Genomic DNA, 22,533 nt, shown 5'->3' with positions numbered 1-22,533 from the left:
CATTTTTGGATTGTAAAAATTTTTGGGGAAAAATGAATCATGAACAGCAGGAAGCACAATGCGCAGAGATGATGCTAAATCCACCATGTGGCCTGGATCTCCATCCATCAAACCATATGAGACCACATATTTTTCTTTATGAAAATATGAGAAAGAAAAATATGGACTCATTCTCTAAATCAGGGGTCTCCAACCCTGGCAACTTTAAGATTTGTGGATTTCAACTCCCAGAATTCCTCAGCCCGTGTGGACTTCAACTCCCAGAATTCCTCAGCCCATGTGGACTTCATCTCCCAGAATTCCTCAGCCCTTGTGGACTTCAACTCCCAGAATTCCTCAGCCCATGTGGACTTCATCTCCCAGAATTCCTCAGCCCTTGTGGACTTCATCTTCCAGAATTCCTCAGCCCTTGTGGACTTCATCTTCCAGAATTCCTCAGCCCTTGTGGACTTCAACTCCCAGAATTCCTCAGCCCATGTGGACTTCATCTCCCAGAATTCCTCAGCCCTTGTGGACTTCATCTTCCAGAATTCCTCAGCCCTTGTGGACTTCATCTTCCAGAATTCCTCAGCCCTTGTGGACTTCAACTCCCAGAATTCCTCAGCCCGTGTGGACTTCATCTCCCAGAATTCCTCAGCCATTGCGGACTTCAACTCCCAGAATTCCTCAGCCCTTGTGGACTTCATCTCCCAGAATTCCTCAGCCCTTGTGGACTTCAACTCCCAGAATTCCTCAGCCCATGTGGACTTCAACTCCCAGAATTCCTCAGCCATTGCGGACTTCAACTCCCAGAATTCCTCAGCCCTTGTGGACTTCAACTCATGCATTGTAATTTAACTCCAGCTGTCTGCAATTAGTAAGATCGAATCTCACCAGGCTCAAGGTTGACTCAGCCTTCCATCCTTTCTAAGGTAGGTAAAATGAGGACCCGGTTTGTGGGGGCAATAAGCTGACTTTGTAAAAATATACAAAAGGATGAAGTCTATTGCTTAACGCATTGTAAGCCACCCTGAGTCTCCAGAGAAGGGCGGCATATAAATCAAATAAAAAAAACCTCCCAGAATTCCTCAGCCCTTGCGGACTTCAACTCCCAGAATTTCTCAGCCAGCAAAGCTTCCAGAGGAATTCTGGAAGTTGAAGTCCACAAGTCTTAAAGTTGCCAAGGTTGGAGACCCCTGCTCTAAATAGACAAAAACAAAGAATGGAAACTTAGAAGTAAGCAAGTTAAAGAATAAAGAGGAATATTTCGGAAGGAGCTTGAGCTGACAACTTTTGGAAAGCCGTGGGAGGACTAGATAGATTGACCGTTATCTCCCTTTTGAACTGCACCTCTTTGCAAATGGAATCAATAATTCAGATCAAATCTATCTGACTGAACGATTAGGTTTGATAAGTCACATCCCACTGACTTGTCAAATGAAATCAGCTTCGCTCCTCAAAGCTGGCCAGAGAATTTCTGATGGGAGGATCCTTGGTGCTCTCTGAATATGGTTGTTTTCTTGCAGATGTTTCATTAAATGAAGTGAAATCATTAGTGATGATAATGAGGATGATGATGTTACCCAGTTTGCGTAATGAAACTTCTGCAAGGAAACCACCATGCTCACAGAGCACCAAGGAGCTCCCAGTCCCCTCCTCCTCCTCCTCCTCCTCCTCCTCCTCCTCCTCCTCCTCCTCCTCCTCCTCCTCGTCCCCTACCCCACAAACCCCACTCTCTTCTAGCACTGTTGATGTTACCCAGTTTGGGTAATGAAACATCTGCAAGGAAACAAAAATGCTCACAGAGCACCAAGGACCCCACAGTCATTGCCATCTTCCTCCTCCTCCTCCTCCTCCTCCTCGTCCCCTACCCCACAAACCCCACTGTCTTCTGGGTAACATCTGTTGATGTTACCCAGTTTGGGTAATGAAACATCTGCAAGGAAACAAAAATGCTCACAGAGCACCAAGGAGCTCACAGTCCTCTCCTCCTCCTCCTCCTCCTCCTCCTCCTCCTCCTCCTCCTCCTCCTCCTCCTCCTCCTCCTCCTCGTCCCCTACCCCACAAACCCCACTCTCTTCTAGCCCTGTTGATGTTACCCAGTTTGGGTAACGAAACATCTGCAAGGAAACAACCATGCTCACAGAGCACCAAGGACCCCACAGTCATTGCCATCTTCCTCCTCCTCCTCCTTCTTCTCCTCCACCACCAGGAGAAGAAGCAACGGATGGAAACTAATCAAGGAGAACTTTCCTGAAAGTTAGAACAATTGATCAGTGGAACGACTTGCCTCCAGAAGGTGTGGGTGCTCCATCACGGGAGGTCTTCAAGAAGAGATTGGACAACCCTTTGCTTGGAATGATATATAGCAGTGACGGCTAACCTTTTTGCCATCGCATGCCAAAAGTGGGGTAGCCGGGGGGGGTCGTGCGTGTGTGTATCCACACCCATAATTCAATGTCCCACACACATGTGCACGTGACCCCCACTCTTGGCTCCCTCTACTTTTGGCACAAGATGGCAAGGTGGGCCTAGTAGGCCTGTTTTTCGCTCTTCCCAGGCTCCAGAGCCTTTCTAGGAGCCTGGGGAGGGTGAAAACGGCCTTCCCCACCCCCCCGGAGGCCATCCAGAGGCTGGAAATGGCCCATTTGCCAACTTCTGTTGGGCCCAGAAGGCCCGAAAATCAGCTGGCGGAGCTGAGCTCACGTGCCCACCGATACGGCTCCGTGTGCCACTTGTGGCACGCGTGCCATAGGTTCGCCATCACGGATATATAGGATCTCCAGCTTGAGCAGGGGTTGGATTAGAAAAACCTCCAAGGTCTCTTCCAGCCCTATTAGTCTTCTGGGTTTGCTAAGCCAGGACCAATGCTCCTAGCGTCAACTTGCAAAGCTTTCAAGTTGCCATGAGCAGGAAGGAGGGAGAACTGAAGTGAATTCCATACATTCTTTCTGACCGCAATCGGAAGGAGGGTGTTAGGTTTCACAGCCAGCCAAAGTGGTTAATTGGAGAATGTGATTTATGACATGGCCAGAGAGGAGGGGAGAGACAGGGTCATAGGGGAACGTAAATCTACGCAGGATCAGTCCTAACTGCATCTCAGTATTGCCGGAATGTTGCTCCTAATAAATGACTATATTTCCTTTGAAGTTTGGATCATAGCCCATGAATTAATTAGGGCATCTTTCGGAAACTTGACACCTACATTATGGCTCGGTGAATTCACTAGACATTCCTAAGACATCCCTCACCTTAACTTGAATAAGACCCCATGAGTGCTACATTGCTACATTTATTATAAGATTGCACCAATGCAATTTTCCCAGACTTGAACCGCCCCGGCGCTATGCCATCCTATTTAGCCACGTTTTTTTAAGCCGTGCGCATGCATGCAAGCTGCATGTGCGAGCAAAGAGCATGCATAGAAGGTCGCATGCATGTGCGGAAGTCGTGCGCACGAACGCTTACATTTTTGGTGCTGGGCGAACCGAAATTATGTGAAGTCTACCTCTGATAAAAAGGTAAAGGTTCCCCTCGCATATATGTGCTAGTCGTGCCTGACTCTAGGGGGCAGTGCTCATCTCCGCTTCAAAGCTGAAAAGCCAGCGCTGTCCAAAGACGTCTCCGTGGTCATGTGGCCGGCATGACTCAATGCCAAAGGCGCATGGAAATGCTGTTCCCTTCCCACCAAAGGTGGTTCCTATTTTTCTACTTGCATTTTTTTTACGTGCTTTCAAACTGCTAGGTTGGCAGAAGCTGGGACAAGTCACGGGAGCTCACCCCATTACACGGCACCAGGGATTCGAACCGCTGAACTGCCGACCTGCACAGTCTCCTCGCAGCTGCAAACCAGGATCCAAAAAAAAAAAAAAAGAAGGAGGAAGGAAGGGCAGGCGTGCTCTCATTAATGCCTACTTAGAAGCACCAAAGTGTTCTCTAAACTACAAAATTAGCCTCCCCCATTAATTAGACGAAGGGCTACAAGGCTCCATCCAAGGGGATCTGGTAATGGGCATCGATTAAAAAAAAAAAATGGAACTCCGTTCGCAAAGAAAGGAAGCTTGGATCTCATGTTAGGTTAAAGGAGTGTAATTAACGAGAGGAAAGCTTTTATGACGGTTTTTATGATGGCACGGAGGGACGCGTGGCGAGAATTGTATAGCTGCCTCCCTTGGCAAGGAGAGACGGAGAACCTCTTTCTAACGGCGCAGAGACGTATATTACACCATTTACCTGCTCTCCTTTTACTGCTGGATGAAAAATTAATGCTCGGGGACTTTTGATCGCCACATTTTAAGTCATGCCAACATGTCCATTAGAGCAAGGGGGAAGCAGGCAGCCCCCCCACCCCCCAAGACAACTGAATGGCATTTTGCTTCCTATTCATCTCGTTTTTATGGAAGGCAAAACTAAAAGGCTCCTCCCATAGGTCGCTGACGGTTAGCCAAGAATCCTAGCCACTTGCCGTTGGCCTGTCTGCCATAAATTGCCTATTTTTCCCTTATGGCCTTCATGTTGATAGCAGGATAGCAGCGTTCCAATATCTCAGGGGTTGCCCCAAAAGAAGAGGGAGTCAAGCTGTTCTCCAAAGCACCCAAAGGCAGGACAAGAAGCAACGGGTGGAAACTAATCAAGGAGAGAAGCAACTTAGAACTAAGGAGAAATTTCCTGACAGTGAGAACAATTAACCAGTGGAACAACTTGCCTCCAGAAATTGTGGCTGCTCCAATGCTGGAAGTTTTTAAGAAGAGATTGGACAGCCATTTGTCTGAAATGCTATAGGGTTTCTTGCCATGGTGAAATCTGAATCGGATTCCTACCGGTTTGAATAGGTTGTAAAAAAAAAAAAAAGGGCTCAGCTGGGATCGTCAGAGCCTTTTTTTTTACCTTTTAAAAGCATTTTTAAAAAGAAGCAGCAAGCAGGCGACCGGATGATTGGGTGGGCATGGGCGGGGGGAGGGGGAGCAGGGATTTTTGCTACCGGTTCTCCGAACCACTCACCGCCATCGCTACTGGATCAGCCGATCCAGTCCGAACCGGGAGCATTTCACTCCTGGTTTCTTGCCTAAGCAGGGGGTTGGGCTAGAAGACCTCCAGGGTCCCTTCTGTTAGTCTATGTTCAACCTTCAGGTCTCCCAAGCGTGCCCTGATCACCCGCGTAGCTGAGCCTATCCTTCTTGCTACTTCCCTTTCTTTCCCCCTTATAGACTTCTCAACAATCATTTAAATAGGAGCCAGCCGTATTTGCAACTGCCAAAAAAGCCAACGCAGTTCTAGGCTTCATAAACAGAGGGACAGAATCAAGATCACGTGAAGTGTTGATACCACTTTATAAGGCCTTGGTAAGGCCACACTTGGAATCCTGCATTCAGTTTTGGTCACCACGATGTAAAAAAGATGCGGAGACTCTAGAAAGGGTGCAGAGAAGAGCAACCAAGAGGATGAGGGGACTGGAGGCTAAAACATATGAAGAACGGTTGCAGGAACTGGGTATGTCTAGTTTAATGAAAAGAAGGACTAGGGGAGACATGATAGCAGTCTTCCAATATCTCAGGGGCTGCCCCAAAGAAGAGGCAGTCAAGCTATTCTCCAACGGTGAGTCAGTTGCCGAGTGTCTGAATTTTGATCACACGACCACGGAGATGCTGTAATGGTCGTTAGGTGTGCAAAACGTCCTAAGTCACTTTTCTCAGTGACTCGTAATTTTGAATGGTCAGTAAATGAACTGTTGTAAATCGAGAACTACCTATATTGAAAAAAAGCACTCCAGGGGGTTACTTCTGAACCTGGGGTGAGGGAAGGTTTTGGAAGAACCGAATGAGGTCCTTTTTAGCTCTTCGGTTGAGGAGTCCGAGGAGTCCGAGGAGTGATTTGGGCTGCTTGCGTTATATCAACAACAACAACAACAATGTACCAGCAGAAAATGGATTTGGCTTGTGGACCTCTCTCTCTGTGTGTCTCTCATCTTTAAGGCGCCGTCAATAAGCCACACGAGGGAAAACGGGTCTCCTTTTGAACTTCTTTGATCCCCGTCTCTCTTCCATTTGGTGGATTTGAGTCGAAGGGGGAGAAAAAAAGTTGAAAAAGCAGCAGGAATCACTCTGGAGAGTTTTAGTAGCCGGCTACTTTATCTGCTCAGATGTCAGGCACATATTGACAACTTCTGCAGAAACCGTGCTCGGATGCCCAGAAGAGTCGATAGTTAGAGAGAAGCATTAAATTTTCAAGATTTCTCCCCCGTCAAGGTGACTTTGATTGGAAGATCTCCTCCTGAGTGGCCACTTCTCCATTGGTCTGAGAAGAAGGACTAGGGCTGACATGAGATAGCAGAAGTCCAATATCTAAGGGGCTGCCACAAAGAAGGGAGGTTCAATCCTCCAAAGCGCCAAAAGGCAGGAGAAGAAGCAACGGATGGAAACTCATTGTTCTGTCCCCGTCCCACACACGCACCCCCACAGCCCTGGATGGCTGAGAAAGGAGACCCAGTTGCAATTTTAATTCTATGACCTCAGTCGCTCTAATCTCCAAACAGCAGCTCTTGAGTTTCCAAGTCCATTTGGGGATGCATTAAGATAATGGAGTGTGGAGTGGTGGGCCAGCATCTGCTGACTTTGCCTTCTTCTTCCCCTGAGCATGCCGCTGGGCGCAGTCCAAACCTGAGACACTTACAACAGCCTGATCCTATCCACAGTTTGTGTTGCAAGACTGGAATGAATCGGGTTGAAGTCCAACACGTGGAGCTTTCGTTTCAAGTACATATCATCCTCGATTAATTCATTCATCCTAATTTTTTTTTTTTTTTGCTTTAATTTATATGCCACCCTTCTCCGGAGACTCAGGGCCGCTTACAATGCGTTAAGCAATAGCCTTCATACTTTTGTATATTTGTACAAAGTCAACTTATTGCCCCCACAAACTGGGTCCTCATTTCACCTACCTTAGAAAGGATGGAAGGCTGAGTCAACCTTGAGCCTGGCGAGATTCGATCTTACTTTAATTGCAGACAGCTGATGTTAATCTGGTAATAACAGTGCTTTAGTCCACTGTACTACAGGCTCTTATTAATTACTACAATGGTTCGTTGAGTGACCGTTTGAAGTTACGACAGCACTGAAACAAGTGACATATGATCTTATGATCTGCTGGTAATTGGCCCAAAATCACCAGTTTAGGTTTTCATGCTTAAGGCAGGACTAGAACTCACCGTCTCCTGGTGATTGGCCCAAAGTTACACAGCTGACTTTCATGCCTAAGGCTGGACTAGAACTCACCATCTTCTGGTGATTGGCCCAAAGTCACCAACCGGCTTTCATGGCTAAGGAGGTACTAGAACTTACCATCTCCTGGTGATTGGCCCAAAGTCACCAGTTAAGGCATTCATGCCTAAAGCGGAACTAGAACTCACTAGCTCCTGGTGATTGGCCCAAAGTTATCTAGCTGGCTTTCATGCCTAAAGCAGGACTAGAACTCACCATCTCCTGGTGATTGGCCCAAAGTTACACAGCTGGCTTTCATGCCTAAGACGGGGACTAGAACTAGAACTCACTGTCTCCTGGTTTCTAACCCAGCACCTTCTCCACTACCCGAAACTGGGCTCTCTTTTAATTTGTTGGACATGTCCCCATTACCGGTTTCTGTACATTGTTTTCTCTGTATCACTTTGTAAACCTTGCAATAAAATGATGTTAGATTAACAAAGATGTCGCTCGCAACCCCAGACCTCTTGGCTTCTGTGAGCCCCCCCACCCGCCCCCCAGACGTTTCCGTACAATTTGCCATCTCATAACTAAATAGAAGTGACGAATGCTCATTCCAGACCCAAAGATTTTTCTGGCTTTCTTTTTCTTTTTGGCAAGAAACATCAAAAGCCATTTCTCTTTCATTCAATTGATTGAAAAGGGTCGGGGGGAAATTACAGGAGTCTTTTTTTTCCGTGCTGCTCTGGGGTGAACCCACAAACCGAGTTGGCAGACGATGATAGCAATAGTAATGTATGTTTTCTTTGTGGCTTAGTACCACGTAGGAACCCAAGGCCAGTGATCTGAAAAATCATTCATTTAGCCCTGAATATTTTGCAGTGCTCATACCCAACCAATATAGAGGTCGCCCTTGATTGACAGCTATTCATTTAGTGACTATTCGAAGTTGCAAAAAAAAGGGGACTTACAACCAGTTCTTGCACTTATGACCGTTGCAGCATCCCCACCATCACGTGATTAAAATTTGGGCGCTTGGCAACCGGCCTCTCTCACAGTGGCAGTGTCCCACAGTCACGTGACTGCCATTTGCAAACTTCCCAGCCAGCTTCCGACAAGCAAAGTAATGACTCTCTTGCTTAACGACTCTCTGATTCACTTAGCAACTGTCAGGCGCGAAGAATCCGTTCCACGCATTAAGTTCCACTTAAGCTGATTTGTAGCTCCCGGCGCCTATGAACAAGAATCGAGTCAATTAACAGCAGCCACTAAATTGGTGCTCTTATCACCGAATTCAGGAGGGATAGGATTTGGACCACTTGTGGGAATGTAATGAGTCCAGGCTGGTTCCTCTCTTAACTCCACCTCCAGACTCTGCCTCTCCATCTCCAACATCATTCACTTAATAACCATGGCAAAAAAGTTCATAAAATTGGGTTAATTGTGGTCATATGTTGAGGACAATATGATTCTTTCCTTCCTTCCTTCCTTTCTGCCTACCTGTCTTTCCTCTCCTTCTCTAGCCTTCCTTCCTTCCTTCCTTCCTTCCTTCCTTCCTTCCTTCCCTATCTTTCCTTCCTGCCTTTTTCTTTTTTCTTTCTTTCTTTCTTTCTTTCTTTCTTTCTTTCTTTCTTTCTTTCTTTCTTTCTTTCCTTTCTTTCTTTTTCTTTCTTTCTTCTTTCCTTCCTTCCTTCCCTCCTTCCTCTCCCTCCTTCCTTCCTTTCTCCCTTTTTCTTCTTTCCTTCCTTCTCTCTCCTTCCTTCCTGTCTCTCTCTCTCTCTTTCTTTCTTTTCTTTCTTTTTTCCTTCCTTCCTTCCTTCTTGTCTCTTCCTCCTTCCTTTCTCCCTCTTCCTTCCTTCCTTCTCTCTCCTTCCTGTCTCTCTTTCTCTCCCCCCCTCTTTCTTTCTTTCTTTCTTTCTTTCTTTCTTTCTTTCTTTCTTCCTTTCTCCCTCTTCATTCCTTCCTTTTGCCTCCTTCCTTCCCCTCCCTCCCTCCCTCCCTTCCTCCTTCCCTCCCTTCCTTTTCTTGAATTTTTATTCTCCTGCCCTCTAAGGTGACTATGCAGCTTCCATCCCATTCTACAATCCTACGAACCGCCTGCCATTCATTCAACAAAACGCAGTTACAAATTCTCTCCTTGGCTTCATACCTTCGCTCAGCTCTTTGCATAAAAGGAGACTTTGATTTCTGGACAAGACGACAAGACGAGCCCTTGATACCAAAGCTGCATCTAAAATATGAAAACCTCCCCCAGTCCTCCTGCATCTGTCTGTCCCACTATTGTGGAATAAGGACGAACAAACACAAAGACTTTGGTTCAAAAACCTGCAACCCCGTCACTTCGTCCGAGCCCCAAGATGTTTTTGATCTTTAGGGGAAGCAAAATTCCAGCGTTCGGAGAGAGAAAAAAGGTGGACGGGGAGAATAACCAAGCAGGCCGATCTCATTAGCCTCCTCCATGCAAGGCCGATCTCGAGCTGATCTCAAAGGCGACCGGCCGACCGCTGTTTCCAATCGATTCGTCCCTCCACACCCAACTCCATCACAAGTGGTTTTCCTCGGGTAATTATATGAGTTTATTATTCCGAGGCGCCAGGTTGCACTCCAAATTCAGGGGGGTCAAACGGGGTCAGCCAAGCAATCAGTTCCACATTTTCCTAAGCGGGAGGGGGAAGCCCCTGGCAATTTGCCACTGCCAAATCCGGTTAAGGGTCAAAAGCGAAGACTGGGGATGGGAGGGCAGGAAAGGGGCTGCCGGTGTTATTTAAGAAAGGAGAAGGGTGCGACGGATTGAGCGGGGGGGGGGTATTGGGGTAGAACGCGAGATAATTTTTGTCCCATTTTCCTTGGATGAACCTTGAAATAAAATGTGTCTAAAGCAGGGTGGATTTGATTTAAATCGAGTTGATTTAAATCACGATTTAAATCATGATTTAAATCACTAGTAAAAAGGCTTGATTTAAATCAACTCGATTTAAATCGTAATTTCTAAACAGCAACTGTCATCTCTGCTCCTCCTTTGACCCACTGTTGACTCACCGATAGTCCCAGTGTTGCAGAATATACAGCCTCATGCTACATAACTCAGCTCCATTTCATGCTGAATAAGCTAAATTATTTATGTATCTTAAATAGAAAACTATCTTACGATAGATTATTACCCCAAAAGTTTTTTATTAAAATAAATTCGATAAAAATAAAAAAAAATCCGATTTAAATCAAAAAAATCTGATTTTTTTTTTTGATTTTTTAAAAAAAATCATTGATTTTTATCCACCCTGGTCTAAAGCAATGCTTCTCAACCTTGGCAACTTTCAGATGGATGGACTACGACTCCCAGAATTCCCCAGCCCAGCTAAACTCAAAAGGAAGCAAAAAGACCGGAATAGGTGCTTGCCTGTAGTCAACACATAGATAAGCAGGGATTAACACCAGACAAACAATCAAGCAATAAACAAGATCCCAATCAAGGAATTATCTGGGAGGGGGGGAACAATCCCACCCACACTGACGGGACAAGCCATTTATATATAAACAGAAAGCAAACTCTACTCCCTTCTAAACGTTGAAGATATTTTCTAGCTGGGTCACCCAGATAAGCAGGGATTAATACCAGACAAATAATCAAGAGCCTTGGTAGTACAGTGGTCTAAGGCACCCTGTTATTAAGCTGGTTATTAAGACCAGCTGCCTGCAATTACTGCAGGTTCGAATCTCGCCAAGGCTCAAGGTTGACTCAGCCTTCCATCCTTTCTAAGGTAGGTAAATTGAGGACCCAGTTGTGGGGGCAATAAGCTGACTTTGTATAAATATACAAAAGGATGAAGGCTATTGCTTAGCGCATTGTAAGCCGCCCTGAGTCTCTGGAGAAGGGCGGCATATAAATCAAATTAAAAAAAAAATGCAGACAACAAGAGCCAACTACCATGGAGAAAACATTACCCCCACCCGTACTGATAGAGCAAGCCACTTGTATATAAACAGACAGCAATCCTCACTTCCTCCTAGCACTGATGATGTTCCCTAGTTGGGTCATGAAACAACTGCAAGAAAACAACCAAGGTCAGAGACCACCAAGGACCCCACAGTTCTTCTCCTTCTCTTTATACTTCTCTTTCTCCTCCTTCTTCCCTTTCATTCCTTCTCCTACTCTCTTCTACTTCCTATGGCTTTTCCTCTTCCCGTTCTCTTCCTCCTCCTCCTCCTCCACTTCTCAGACCATATTCCCTTCTAGCATTGGTGACGTTACTTAGTCATGAAGTGTCTGCAAGAAAGCCACCAAGCTCAGAGAACACTGATGACCTCACACTCCTCCTTCTCCTCCTCCTCTTCTTCTTCCTCCTCCTCCACCTCCTCTCCACAAATCCCATTCCCTTCTAGCACTGACAAAGTTACCTAGTTGGGTCATGAAACGTCTGCAAGAAAACCACCAAACTCAATGCCAAAGACCCCAGAGTCATTGTCATTGTCCTCTTCCTCCTTCTCCTCTTCGTCCTCGTCCTCATCCTCCTCCTCTCCACAAACCTCATTCCCTTCTAGTACTGATGACATTATCTAGTTGGATCATGAAACATCTGCAAGAAAACTACCAAGCTCAGGGAGCACCAAGGACCCCATCATCGTCGTCGTCCTCCTCCTCCTCCTCCTCCTCCTCCTCCCCACAACCCCACTCTGGTTGCGGCGTCCCTGGAGTCACGTTTTTGCGATCTTTTGACCACCAAAGTCAGCGGAGAAGCCAGATTCACTGAACAATCCGGTTACTAACTTATCACTTGCAAGGATTCCCTTAACAACTGAGGTAAGAAAGGTCGTAAAATAGGGGCAAGACACACTTAACGAATGTCTCACTTAACAGAAATTTTGGGCTCCCTTGTGGTCATAAGTCGAGGACTACCTGTGTGAGACTCGTCTGCTGTCTCCCCACACCCCGACAAGACCAGGTTCTCTTCGTTTAAGAAGCCAAACTCAACCAACATCAGTCTCGGTCTCTCGAATGAAACCAGATCAGAAAAAGCTGGAGAAGCTCACCTGTTTCTCCGACATGATGTACAGATGCTTGTGATCCACCGAAAAAGCCATATCCCTCAGGATCGGTCCCGAATCGGTCACTTGGACTATTTCATACTCCAAAGCTCCTTTGATGGGACCATCGATGCGGATCTGGAAAGGCAAAAAAAAACAACAACCAAGGAATGAGTTCAAGGAAGTCTCTGGAAAATCACACTATTTTCTTCTCGGTGTTTTTTTTCAAATTTGTCATGATATACAATACAATATGAAAATAAGTTTAGTAAAGCCAAGCGATGACAGATATGGCAGAGGGAGGAGGAGGAGAAGGAGGAGGAGGAAAAGCAGCAGAAGGAGAAGAAGGGGAGGGGAGGAGGAGAGGAAGAAGAGGAAGAGGAAGGAGCAGAAGGAGAAGAAGGGAGAGGGAAAAGGAGGAAGAAGAGGAGAAGCAGTAGAAGAAGGAGAGGGAGGGGGAGGAGAAGAAGAGGGAGGAAAGGGAGGAGGAGGAGGAGGAAAGGGGGATGAGGAGAAGAAGGAGAAGGAGAAGGAGGGAGAAGAAGGGAGAGGGAAAGGGAGGACGAGTGATAGCAGAAGGAGAGGAAGGGGAGGAGAAGAAGATGGAGGAGGAGGAGATGGAGGAGAAGGAGGAAAGGAGGAGGAGAAGGAGAAGGAGAAGAAGGGAAAGGGAAAGGGAGGAGGAGAGGTAACAGAAGAAGGAGAGGGAGGAGAAGAAGATGGAGGAGGAGGAAGAGGAGGAGAAGGAGAAGGAGAAGAAGGAGAAGGAGAAGGAGAAGAAGGAGAGGGGAGGGGAGGAGGAGAGGAAGAAGAGGAAGAGGAAGGAGCAGAAGGAGAAGAAGGGAGAGGGAAAGGGAAAGGGAGGAGGAAGAGGAGAAGCAGCAGAAGAAGGAGAGGGAGGGGGAGGAGGAGAAGAGGGAGGAGAAGGAGGAAAGGGGGAGGAGGATGAGAAGGAGAAGGAGAAGGAGAAGAAGGGAAGGGGAAAGGGAAGAGGAGAGGTAACAGAAGGAGAGGGAGAAGAAGATGGTCGAGGAGGAAGAAGAGGAGAAGGAGAAGGAGAAGGAGAAGGAGAAGGAGAAGGAGAAGGAGAAGAAGAAGAAGAAGAAGAAGAAGAAGAAGAAGAAGAAGAAGAAGAAGAAGAAGAAGACGGAAATGTAGGAGAAAGGGATGAAAAAAAGCATTGACTTCAAGCTCTTTTTTCAGCACAGTAAAGTTAAAAGAATAAAATTACAGTCTCAACTTTTTACTTTATCAACATAACAAGTATTAGTCATGACTATAATAACAGAGTCATCTAATCAGCAAAACCCAAAGTCAAGATTCCATTTTTATTTATTTTTTATTGTCTTGAGCACAAAGTCCAGAAGCGAAATCTAAGTAGAAACCACAATCACAGTGTTTTCAGCTTCATGTATACAGCTAGTTCTCGACTTACAACCGTTTGTTTAGTGACCGAAGTTACAACAGCATTCAAAAAAGTGACTTAACAAACGTCCTGGAAGCCCCACGATCACGGGATCAAAAATTGGGGCGCTTGGCAACCAGCATGTATTCACGACGGTTGCAAATAGTGACCGCACCGTGTGCCATTAACATCCATGCAGGTTTCACTTAAAGACAGTAACCAGAAGTGCCAGATTTGCTGTCATAAATCAGCAATCTGTTGTATGATGTCGCTCTTTTATTCCTGTGTCACTTAGGGACCGAGTTGCCAATCCCAACGACTGTCCTTAAGCAAGGACTGCCTGGAATTGTGGTTAACAATCGAGATTAGCATATTATAGAAAGATTCATATAATGACCACATGATTCATTTAACGGCAGTGATTCTTTTAACCACTGTGGCCCAAAAAAAAAGGATCATAAAATTGGGTGTGACTCACTGAACAACCACCTTGCTTAACAACCAAAATTCTGGTATCAACTGTGGTCATAACTTGAGGACTATAGTGCTTCCCTTCCAGCGAAGACATGAAGACCAAGGAACGAATGTACTTTAGGGTAAAATAGATTCCGTATTTTCTACAAGCCAAGGACTTGATTTTTGCTTTCCCAACAAACCAGAAAAACTAATTAAGGTTGGAACCAAAGTTCAGAAAGACTCTGCTAATAAGACACAGCTTCAGGCTGTGTTCGAGATCTGACTTTCAATTTTCCTCCCTAAAATTACTGCTTGCTTTGCTGCTATCGTTCTACACAGGGGCAACAACAGATGTATAATAGGCCTGCTTGGCTCTCTTAGCAGAGGCATTTTGCAGTATAATATGTGAGGATGACCTTGGGAGGGGGAGAGGCGGAGATGCTGCATAGGGAATGGTGAGATAAGGGAGGGCAAAGCCCTCAGCTGCATAATGGGTGGAGGAAGAGACTCAGAAAGGATCCCCTCCCTCAGACTGTAAAGAAGACAGCGGAAGATTTATACTTTCAGACTTTCTGTAGACCAGAAGAGAGAGAGAGATAGGTAGGTAGGTAGGTAGGTAGATAGATAGATAATGGATGGATGGATGGATAGATGGATGGATAGATGGATAGATAGATAGATAGATAGATAGATAGATAGATAGATAGATAGATAGACAGATAGATAGTGATAGAAAGAGATGATAGAAGATAGATAAATAGATAGAGATAGATAGAGATAGATAGATAGATAATGGATAGATGGATAGATAGATAAATAGATAGATAGATAGATAGATAGATAGATAGATAGATATAGAAAGAGATGATAGAAGACAGACAGACAGATAGATAATGGATAGATGGATGGATGGATAGATAGATAGTGATAGAAAGAGATGATAGATCGATAGATCGATAGATCGATAGATCGATAGATCGATAGATAGATAGAGGTAGATAGATAGATAGATAGATAGATAGATAGATAGATAGATAGATAGATAATGGATGGATGGATGGCTAGATAGACAGATAGATAGTGATAGAAAGAGATGATAGAAGATAGATAGATAGATAGATAGATAGATAGATAGAGATAGAAAAAGATGATAGAAGACAGACAGATAGATAGATAGATAGATAGATAGATAGATAGATAGATAGATAGATAGATAGATAATGGATAGATGGATGGATAGATAGATAGATAGTGATAGAAAGAGATGATAGAAGACAGACAGACAGACAGACAGACAGACAGATAGATAGATAGATAGATAGATAGATAGATAGATAATGGATAGATGGATGGATAGATAGATAGTGATAGAAAGAGATAATAGAAGATAGATAGATAGATAGATAGATAGATAGATAGATAGAGATAGAAAGAGATGATAGAAGACAGACAGACACAGACAGACAGACAGATAGGTAGATAGATAGATAATGAATAGATGGATAGATAAATAGATAGTGATAGAAAGAGATGATAGAAGACAGACAGACAGACAGACAGACAGACAGACAGACAGACAGATAGATAGATAGATAGTGGATAGATGGATGGATAGATAGATAGTGATAGAAAGAGATAATAGAAGATAGATAGATAGATAGATAGATAGATAGATAGATAGATAGATAGATAGATAGATAGATAATGGATGGATGGATGGATTGAAGGACAGACAGATATCCTAGTGTCAACTAGTATCATCAATGTAAAAACCACGCCAAGGTCAACAAGGACTGATGAACAAGAAAAAGATGCTTTGTATAAAATCAAAATACTGGCCCCTTCTAAAAAAAAGTGGGGGGGGGAAGAGGGGCTTTGATTGCAGGCTGCCAGGTACCATCTTGTCTTTCTGGACCCTCCCGCCCTCCTCCCCCCCATCCAACACCTCTGCTCCAGTTCTGGGAAAAACAACCCCCCCCCCGCCTCCCCTCTTCCTTTGGCCTAGGGAGACCCATCCGTTTTCCTTTAAAGCCGCCCCCCTCCTCTTATTGGAAATGACTGAGCTTTTTCCGGTTAATCACCTAATCGACCCCCGGCTCATCACGACCTCCCCCCCCACCACCCAAGCTTTGCACTTTGTTTGCACAGATTTTCTGTCAAGGAGAGAACCGGCCGGGGTGACATGAGATATTTTCTCTCGTTAGAGGACCCTGCTAATTGACTAACAAGGTTGACCCGGGATATTTTGTTGCCGGAGGCGAAGGATAATAAGCTATAGGTGAATGGTCCGTCAATGCTGTTGACCCTGATTACGGTACACGTCCCCAAGCCCAGATCTCCAGATGTGTTAGAACTACAACTCCCAAGGCACCTAGCCGAGAGTCCTTGGGGACTCGGATTAAAATTGCTGCCTCCAAAATTTGGAGGCTCCAGCTTGAAGGTGGATTTAGCTACCCGGCGCAACCTGAGTGTCATTTTTTGTGTCTTTCTCTATCGACAGGTTGTCCTCGATGTAACAACAGTTTGTTTAGTGACGTCCGAGAAGTTTCTTCTTCTTCTTCTTCTTCTTCTTCTTCTTCTTCTTCTTCTTCTTCTTCTTCTTCTTCTTCTTCTTCTTCTTCTTCTTCTTCTTCTTCTTCCTCTTCTTCTTCTTCTTCCTCTTCCTCTTCTTCTTCTTCTTCTGACAGTTCAGTTCTGAAGTTTCTTCCGTTCTTCAGTCAGAACGGGAGAAAGCTTCTCAGATGAGAAGCGAAACCTTTTCAAGGAAAAAAAAATCAAGGAAGTCCAGTTGCCTTTTGCAGAAGCATCTTTCGGGCGAGCAAAGAGGAGAATTTTCTGGGTCAACACCTAACAGAATCCCAAAGTCTAACAATGCAAGGTATCATTTGCACCCTTCCGAAGCAATTCCTGAACTCGGAACGCCACTTCCTTCTATCCAGGACACGACACATAAGCATTGCTTCAGTCGGTTCCACGGAATTGTCTGGGACACTGCACAACCTCTTCCCAACCTGTTTTCCTTGCTAACTTCTGGGAGGGGGCTTTGTGGTATCCGAAGCAGAACATCCAGATTCGGTCACAGTTGTGTTTCATAGAGCATCAACTTTGTGAACCTTTCAAGTTGCCTCTTTCCGCTACGTATTCAAAATGGACAATGGGCGCCAGAGGTGGGTTTCACATCATTTTACCACCGGTTCGCCGTGCACCGAAAATGTGAGCATGCATGAGCTTTGCTCGCACGTGCGGCTTGCACACATGCACACGGCTTAGAAAATGTGGCTAAATAGGACGGCATCCGCAGGTCACCACTACCGGTTCGCCTGAACCGGTTTGAACCGGCTGAATCCCACCACTGATGGGCACTCCATCACTGGAGGTTTTTAAGAAGAGCCTAGACCAGGGGTGTCAAACTCAATTTCATTGAGGGCTGCATCAGGGCTGTGGTTGACCTCACGGGGGGCAGGGACGGGCATGGCCGACTGGGTGGGTGTGGCCAACTGGATGGGCGTGGTCAGTTTGATGCCACTCCCCAAATTGCTGACATGTTTCCTCTTCGTATTGGGTAGACTGGGCCGAAAGAAATGTGGGCCAGCCCCTTACATTTTCCAGGATGGTCCCGCAAACCAGATCCGATCACATTGCAGGCCAGATCCTTGTGTTTGACACCCGTGGCCTAGACAGTCACTTATCTGAAATGGTATAGGTCCGTGATGGCGAACCTATGGCATACGTGACACCAGTGGAATGCATAGCCAAATCAGTGGGCACGCCAGCTCAGCTCCTGGCATGCAAACAAACAAACAAAAAAAAACCGGGCCATTTTTGGCCTTCGGAGGGCCTCTGGGGTGGGTGGGGAAGGCCATTTTCGCCCTCCCCAGACTCCTAGAAAGGCTCTGGAGGCTGGGGAGAGAGAAAAACGGGCCTACTGTGCCATCGCGTACCAGGAGCGAGGGAGAGGGAGGGTTGCACGCACATGAATGGGGGCAGGGCGCATAGAATTATGCGTGTGGGCATGCATGCGCGTGACCCCCCTCCCCTCCCGCCCCCCTGCTCCTGGCACGCGATGGCAAAAAGGTTAGCCATCACTGGTATAGGTTTTCCTGCTTGAGCAGGGGGCTGGACTAGAAGACCTCCAAGGCCCCTTTCTTGCTCATTCATTCTAAACTAAGCAATTAATACATGTGTGTGTGTGTGTGTGGAGATGAATGGATAGATATGATGTATGGTGCAGGTATATATTTATGTCAAATTTATACTTTGCTGACAAAGAAATGAAGGGAGACTAATATAGATCTATTTCAAGCTTTTTAGCTTTCATCAGCTAGCCAGACCCTTACTCGGATTCGAACTTGGGCTTCCTGCATGTTAGGCAGTTGAATTAACCTTCTGAGCCACAAGTTCTCCTCCCTTCATCAGCTTGAGCCAGGGGAAAGATTAAGTATTTTTCTATCGAGACACCTGGTCTACCCCAACATGTGGGGTAAATACATATATACACATATATAAATACATATATTTATGTATATAGCATGTGTATATATGTGTGTGTGTGTGTTGTGTATGTGTTTGGGTAGATATACAGTTTCTTTTGAGAGCAGGCCACAAAATCTCATTTTTAATGTGGGCCGGTGTACTCGCAGTAAAAAAAAATGACAATAAAGTTATCTCATCTCAAGATACGGATTTGTCTCTGAGCACTAGGATGAAATCCGTTCACACGTGGCGTAGGGTTTCCTGCCTAAGTAGGAAACTCTGCTATTCTGCACCCACCGTGCACCTTCGGCCTTGGCGCTTCTCCTTCCAACAGCCTGAATTTCCCAAAGCAAACCTGCCAGCCTCTGGGTCCCTAAGCCAGCTGGCAGCCCAAAGGATCCCAGCCTCCATTCTCCATCCTTGGAGCATCGTTCCATCTCCACCACGTTTCCCTTTTATCCGGCCGACCAGGTTGCTCTTGAAAACAGCCGCCCCAACGCTCGGCAAAGGTCAACCATCCGAGAGACCCTCCTGGCAGCTGTTTGTTTGTTTGTTCAAACATTATCTGAGGCCGACGGGTGGATTTTCTATCCACTGAAGTATCGAGACAATTAATATCCGCTCCCAGTAGCAAACAGATGCTTGCATTCAAGTGTTCCAGCTTGAGCGAGGATGGGAATTATCTCTTTAATGAGCAAACAAGATGATTCCTCTTTAAAGGGGAAGGGGTTTCTTTCTTTCTTTCTTTCTTTCTTTCTTTCTTTCTTTCTTTCTTTCTTTCCTTCCTTCCTTCCTTCCTTCCTTCACTACTTCTTCTTCTTCTTCTTCTTCTTCTTCTTCTTCTTCTTCTTCTTCTTCTTCTTCTTCTTCTCCTCCTCCTCCTCCTCCTCCTCCTCCTCCTCCTCCTCCTCCTCCTCCTCTTTCTACCTCAGGAAGAGAACCTGGCTGAACCGAACCGACTGGCTCAAACAGAGCGTGGTTCCCACGCATCTCGAAGCTGCTGAGAAACACCGATGGAGAGCTGGGACTGATTGATTCATTGATTCATTGATATCCCAGCTTTCTTGTTTTTATGAGTAACTCAAGAAAGTGACAGCATCCTAAAAAGCAGAGACATCACCCTGCCAATAAAAGAGCGTATCGTCAAGGTTTCCCCAGTTGCAATGGATGGCTGTGAAAGTTGGACCATAAGGAAGGCTGAGCGCCAAAGAATGGAGGCCTTTGAACTCTGGTGCTGGAGAAGACTCCTGCGAGTCCCTTGGACTGCAAGGCCATCCAACCGGTCAGTCCTAGAGGAGATCAACCCTGACTGCTCTTTAGAAGGCCAGATCCGGCCAGAGATGTTACGAACTAACCGAGACCTTTCCGACGTCTTATTGCATTTCCAATATTGTGTCTTCTCCCTAATTAAGGACTCTGATGACCCCACCCCCACCCCAAAGGACCGACGGGATCTTTGGCCGGACGTCCTTCTATGGGGGGGGAGGGGAACGGGGGAATGGACAGACACAACCGCATCTACACATGCGTTGTTGCATGTGTGATGCATCCCACACCTCTTTAATTGATTTAAGCTGCATTGATCTGGGAAATCAGAGGGCTGGGAGCCAGCAGGGGAAGGGGGAATTACCGGCAGTGAGGCTTTCATTCTCTCCCCCAGTTCATCTTCAGTCTAGGTCTTAATGGCCTCTTCTAATTTTGCCTAATGCCTGTTAAGGGCCAGTCAGTGGATAATTTAAAAATGGGCATTTTATGTCCCAGAAGATACTAAGAAAGCTCTTAGCAAATTCTGCTAAAGAGGCAGGTTGAGTCTCTGCCCGATACACACTCAAGACATTGAAACGTGGCAAAAGTATAGAGATTCTAGCACATGTAGGATCATTTATGCTAGGCACTGGGTATATCTAGATCCGTGATGATGAACCTATGGCGCGCGTGCCACCTGTGGCACACAGAGCCATATTGGTGGGCACGCAAGCTGAGCTCCGGTGTGCATGCATGCGCCAGCCAGCTGATTTTCAGGCCTTCTGGGCCCACCAGAAGTAGGGAAACATGCTGTTTCTGGCCTCTGGAAGGTCTCCGGGGGTGTGTGATGAAGGCCCATTTTTCGCTCTCCCCAGGCTCCAGAGGATTTCTAGGTGCCTGGGGAGGGCGAAAATGGCCTTCCCCACCCCTCTGGAGGACGGAAATGGCTTGTTTCCCAACTTCCAGTTCCACCGGAAGTCCGGTGGCCCACCATACCATCGCATGCCGGGAGCGGGGGGGGGCGGTTGTCACATGCACATGCGCAGGGGGTGGAGCACATAGAATTATGGATGTGGACACACGAGCACGCGACCCCCCTGCGCTCCCCTCGCTTTTGGCACTCTGGCCAAAAGCGAGGGGAGGCCAGAGGCCAGAAATGACCTGTTTCCTGACTTCCGGTGGGACCAGAAGGCCTGTTTTTCACTCTCCCCAGGCTCCAGAACCTTTCTAGGTGCCTGGGGAGGGCAAAAATGGCCTTCCCCACCCCTCTGGAGGATGGAAACGGCTTGTTTCCCAACCTCCGGTTTCACCAGAAGTCCTTTTGGCCCACTGTACCATCGCATGCCAGGAAGGGGGGGGTGTCACATGCACATGCGCAGGGGGTGGGGCACATAGAATTATGGATGTGGGCACACGAGCACGCGACCCCCCTGTGCTCCCCTCGCTTTTGGCACTCAATGGCAAAAAGGTTAGTCATCACTGATCTAGATGAATGAAATGAAGGACCAGGGGTGACATGATAGCAGTCTTCCAATATTTGAGGGGCTGCCACAAAGAAGAGGGGGTCAAGCTGTTCTCCAAAGCATCTGAAGGCAGAATGAGAAGATCTTGCAAAGAAGTGCAACCAAGAAGATTCGGGGACTGGAGGCTAAAACATACGATGAACGGTTGCAGGAACTGGGCATGGCTAGTCTAGTGAAGAGAAGGACCAGGGAAGATATGATAGCATCTTCCAATATTTGAGGGGCTGAAATCAAGATACATTACATCTACAGCCTTTCCACAGTCTACTTATTTAAAAGACATACAAGGCCACTCAATTTATCTCCAGGTGATTCATGAAGCTTAGGAAGAACTACTAAAGGCTGTTCCACATTAAAAAAAAAAAATGAGACAAAATTATTTCGACAAGGATTGTTCTTGAGAAATAAGAGCTGCTTTCTGATCTACACCCATGATGTTTCCAGAGTTTTAGAATTTGGTCTCCTTATAATCCTTATAACCTTCTCAACCTTGACAACTTGAAGATATCTTCAAGAAACATAGAAAGAGTGCAGAAAAGAGCAACCAGGATGATTAGGGGACTGGAGGCCAAAACATACGATGAACGGTTGCAGGAACTGGGCATGGCTAGTCTAGTGAAGAGAAGGACCAGGGGAGACAGGAGAGCATCTTCCAATATTTGAGGGGCTGCCACCGAGGGGGGGGGTCAAGCTATTTTCCAAAGCCCCTGAAGGCCAGACAAGGAATAATGGATGGAAACTGAACAAGGAGAGATTCAACCTAGAAATAAGGAGGAATTTTCTGACAGTGAGAACAATCAACCCATGGAACAGAAGTTGCCTTCAGAAGTTGTGGGAGCTTCATCACTGGAGGCTTTCAAGAAGAGATTGGACTGTCCTCTGTCAGAAATGGTGTAGGGTCTCCTGCTTGGGCGGGGGGTTGGACTAGATGACCTACAAGGTCCCTTCCAACTCTGCTATTCTGTATTCTGTAAGAAGCAATGGATGGAAACTAATCAAGGAGAGATAGACCTAATCAAGGAGACCTAATCAAGGAGAGATAGATAATCAACCTAGAATTAAGGAGGCATTTCCTAACAGAACAATTGATCAGTGGAACCGCTTGACTCCAGAAGTTGTGGGTGCTTCATCACTGGAGGCTTTTAAAAAAGAAGACTGGACAACCATTTGTCTGTGATGGTATGGAATTTCCTGCCCAAGCAAGGGGTTGGACTAGAACAGAGGTCAGCAACCT

The 22,533-nt window shown here is 46.2% G+C and overlaps 1 protein-coding gene across 2 annotated transcripts in view; it reads right to left on the bottom strand.

Annotated features, from left to right (window-relative positions):
* Positions 1-22,533, bottom strand: part of PLXNA4 (plexin A4) — a 525,881-nt gene that overhangs the window by 231,911 nt on the left and 271,437 nt on the right. For both annotated transcript variants that reach the window (XM_087873566.1, XM_087873567.1), the window contains exon 4: positions 12,204-12,335. In XM_087873566.1, the coding sequence (XP_087729692.1) occupies positions 12,204-12,335 (132 nt within the window). The remainder of the gene's footprint in view (positions 1-12,203; positions 12,336-22,533) is intronic.

Source organism: Pantherophis guttatus, chromosome 7 (assembly GCF_059756535.1).
Source record: "Pantherophis guttatus breed Tessera chromosome 7, ASM5975653v1, whole genome shotgun sequence".
Taxonomy (NCBI): domain Eukaryota; kingdom Metazoa; phylum Chordata; class Lepidosauria; order Squamata; family Colubridae; genus Pantherophis; species Pantherophis guttatus.
The sequence above is the reverse complement of the archived record's forward strand: the minus strand, read 5'-3'. Positions and strand labels throughout refer to the sequence as shown.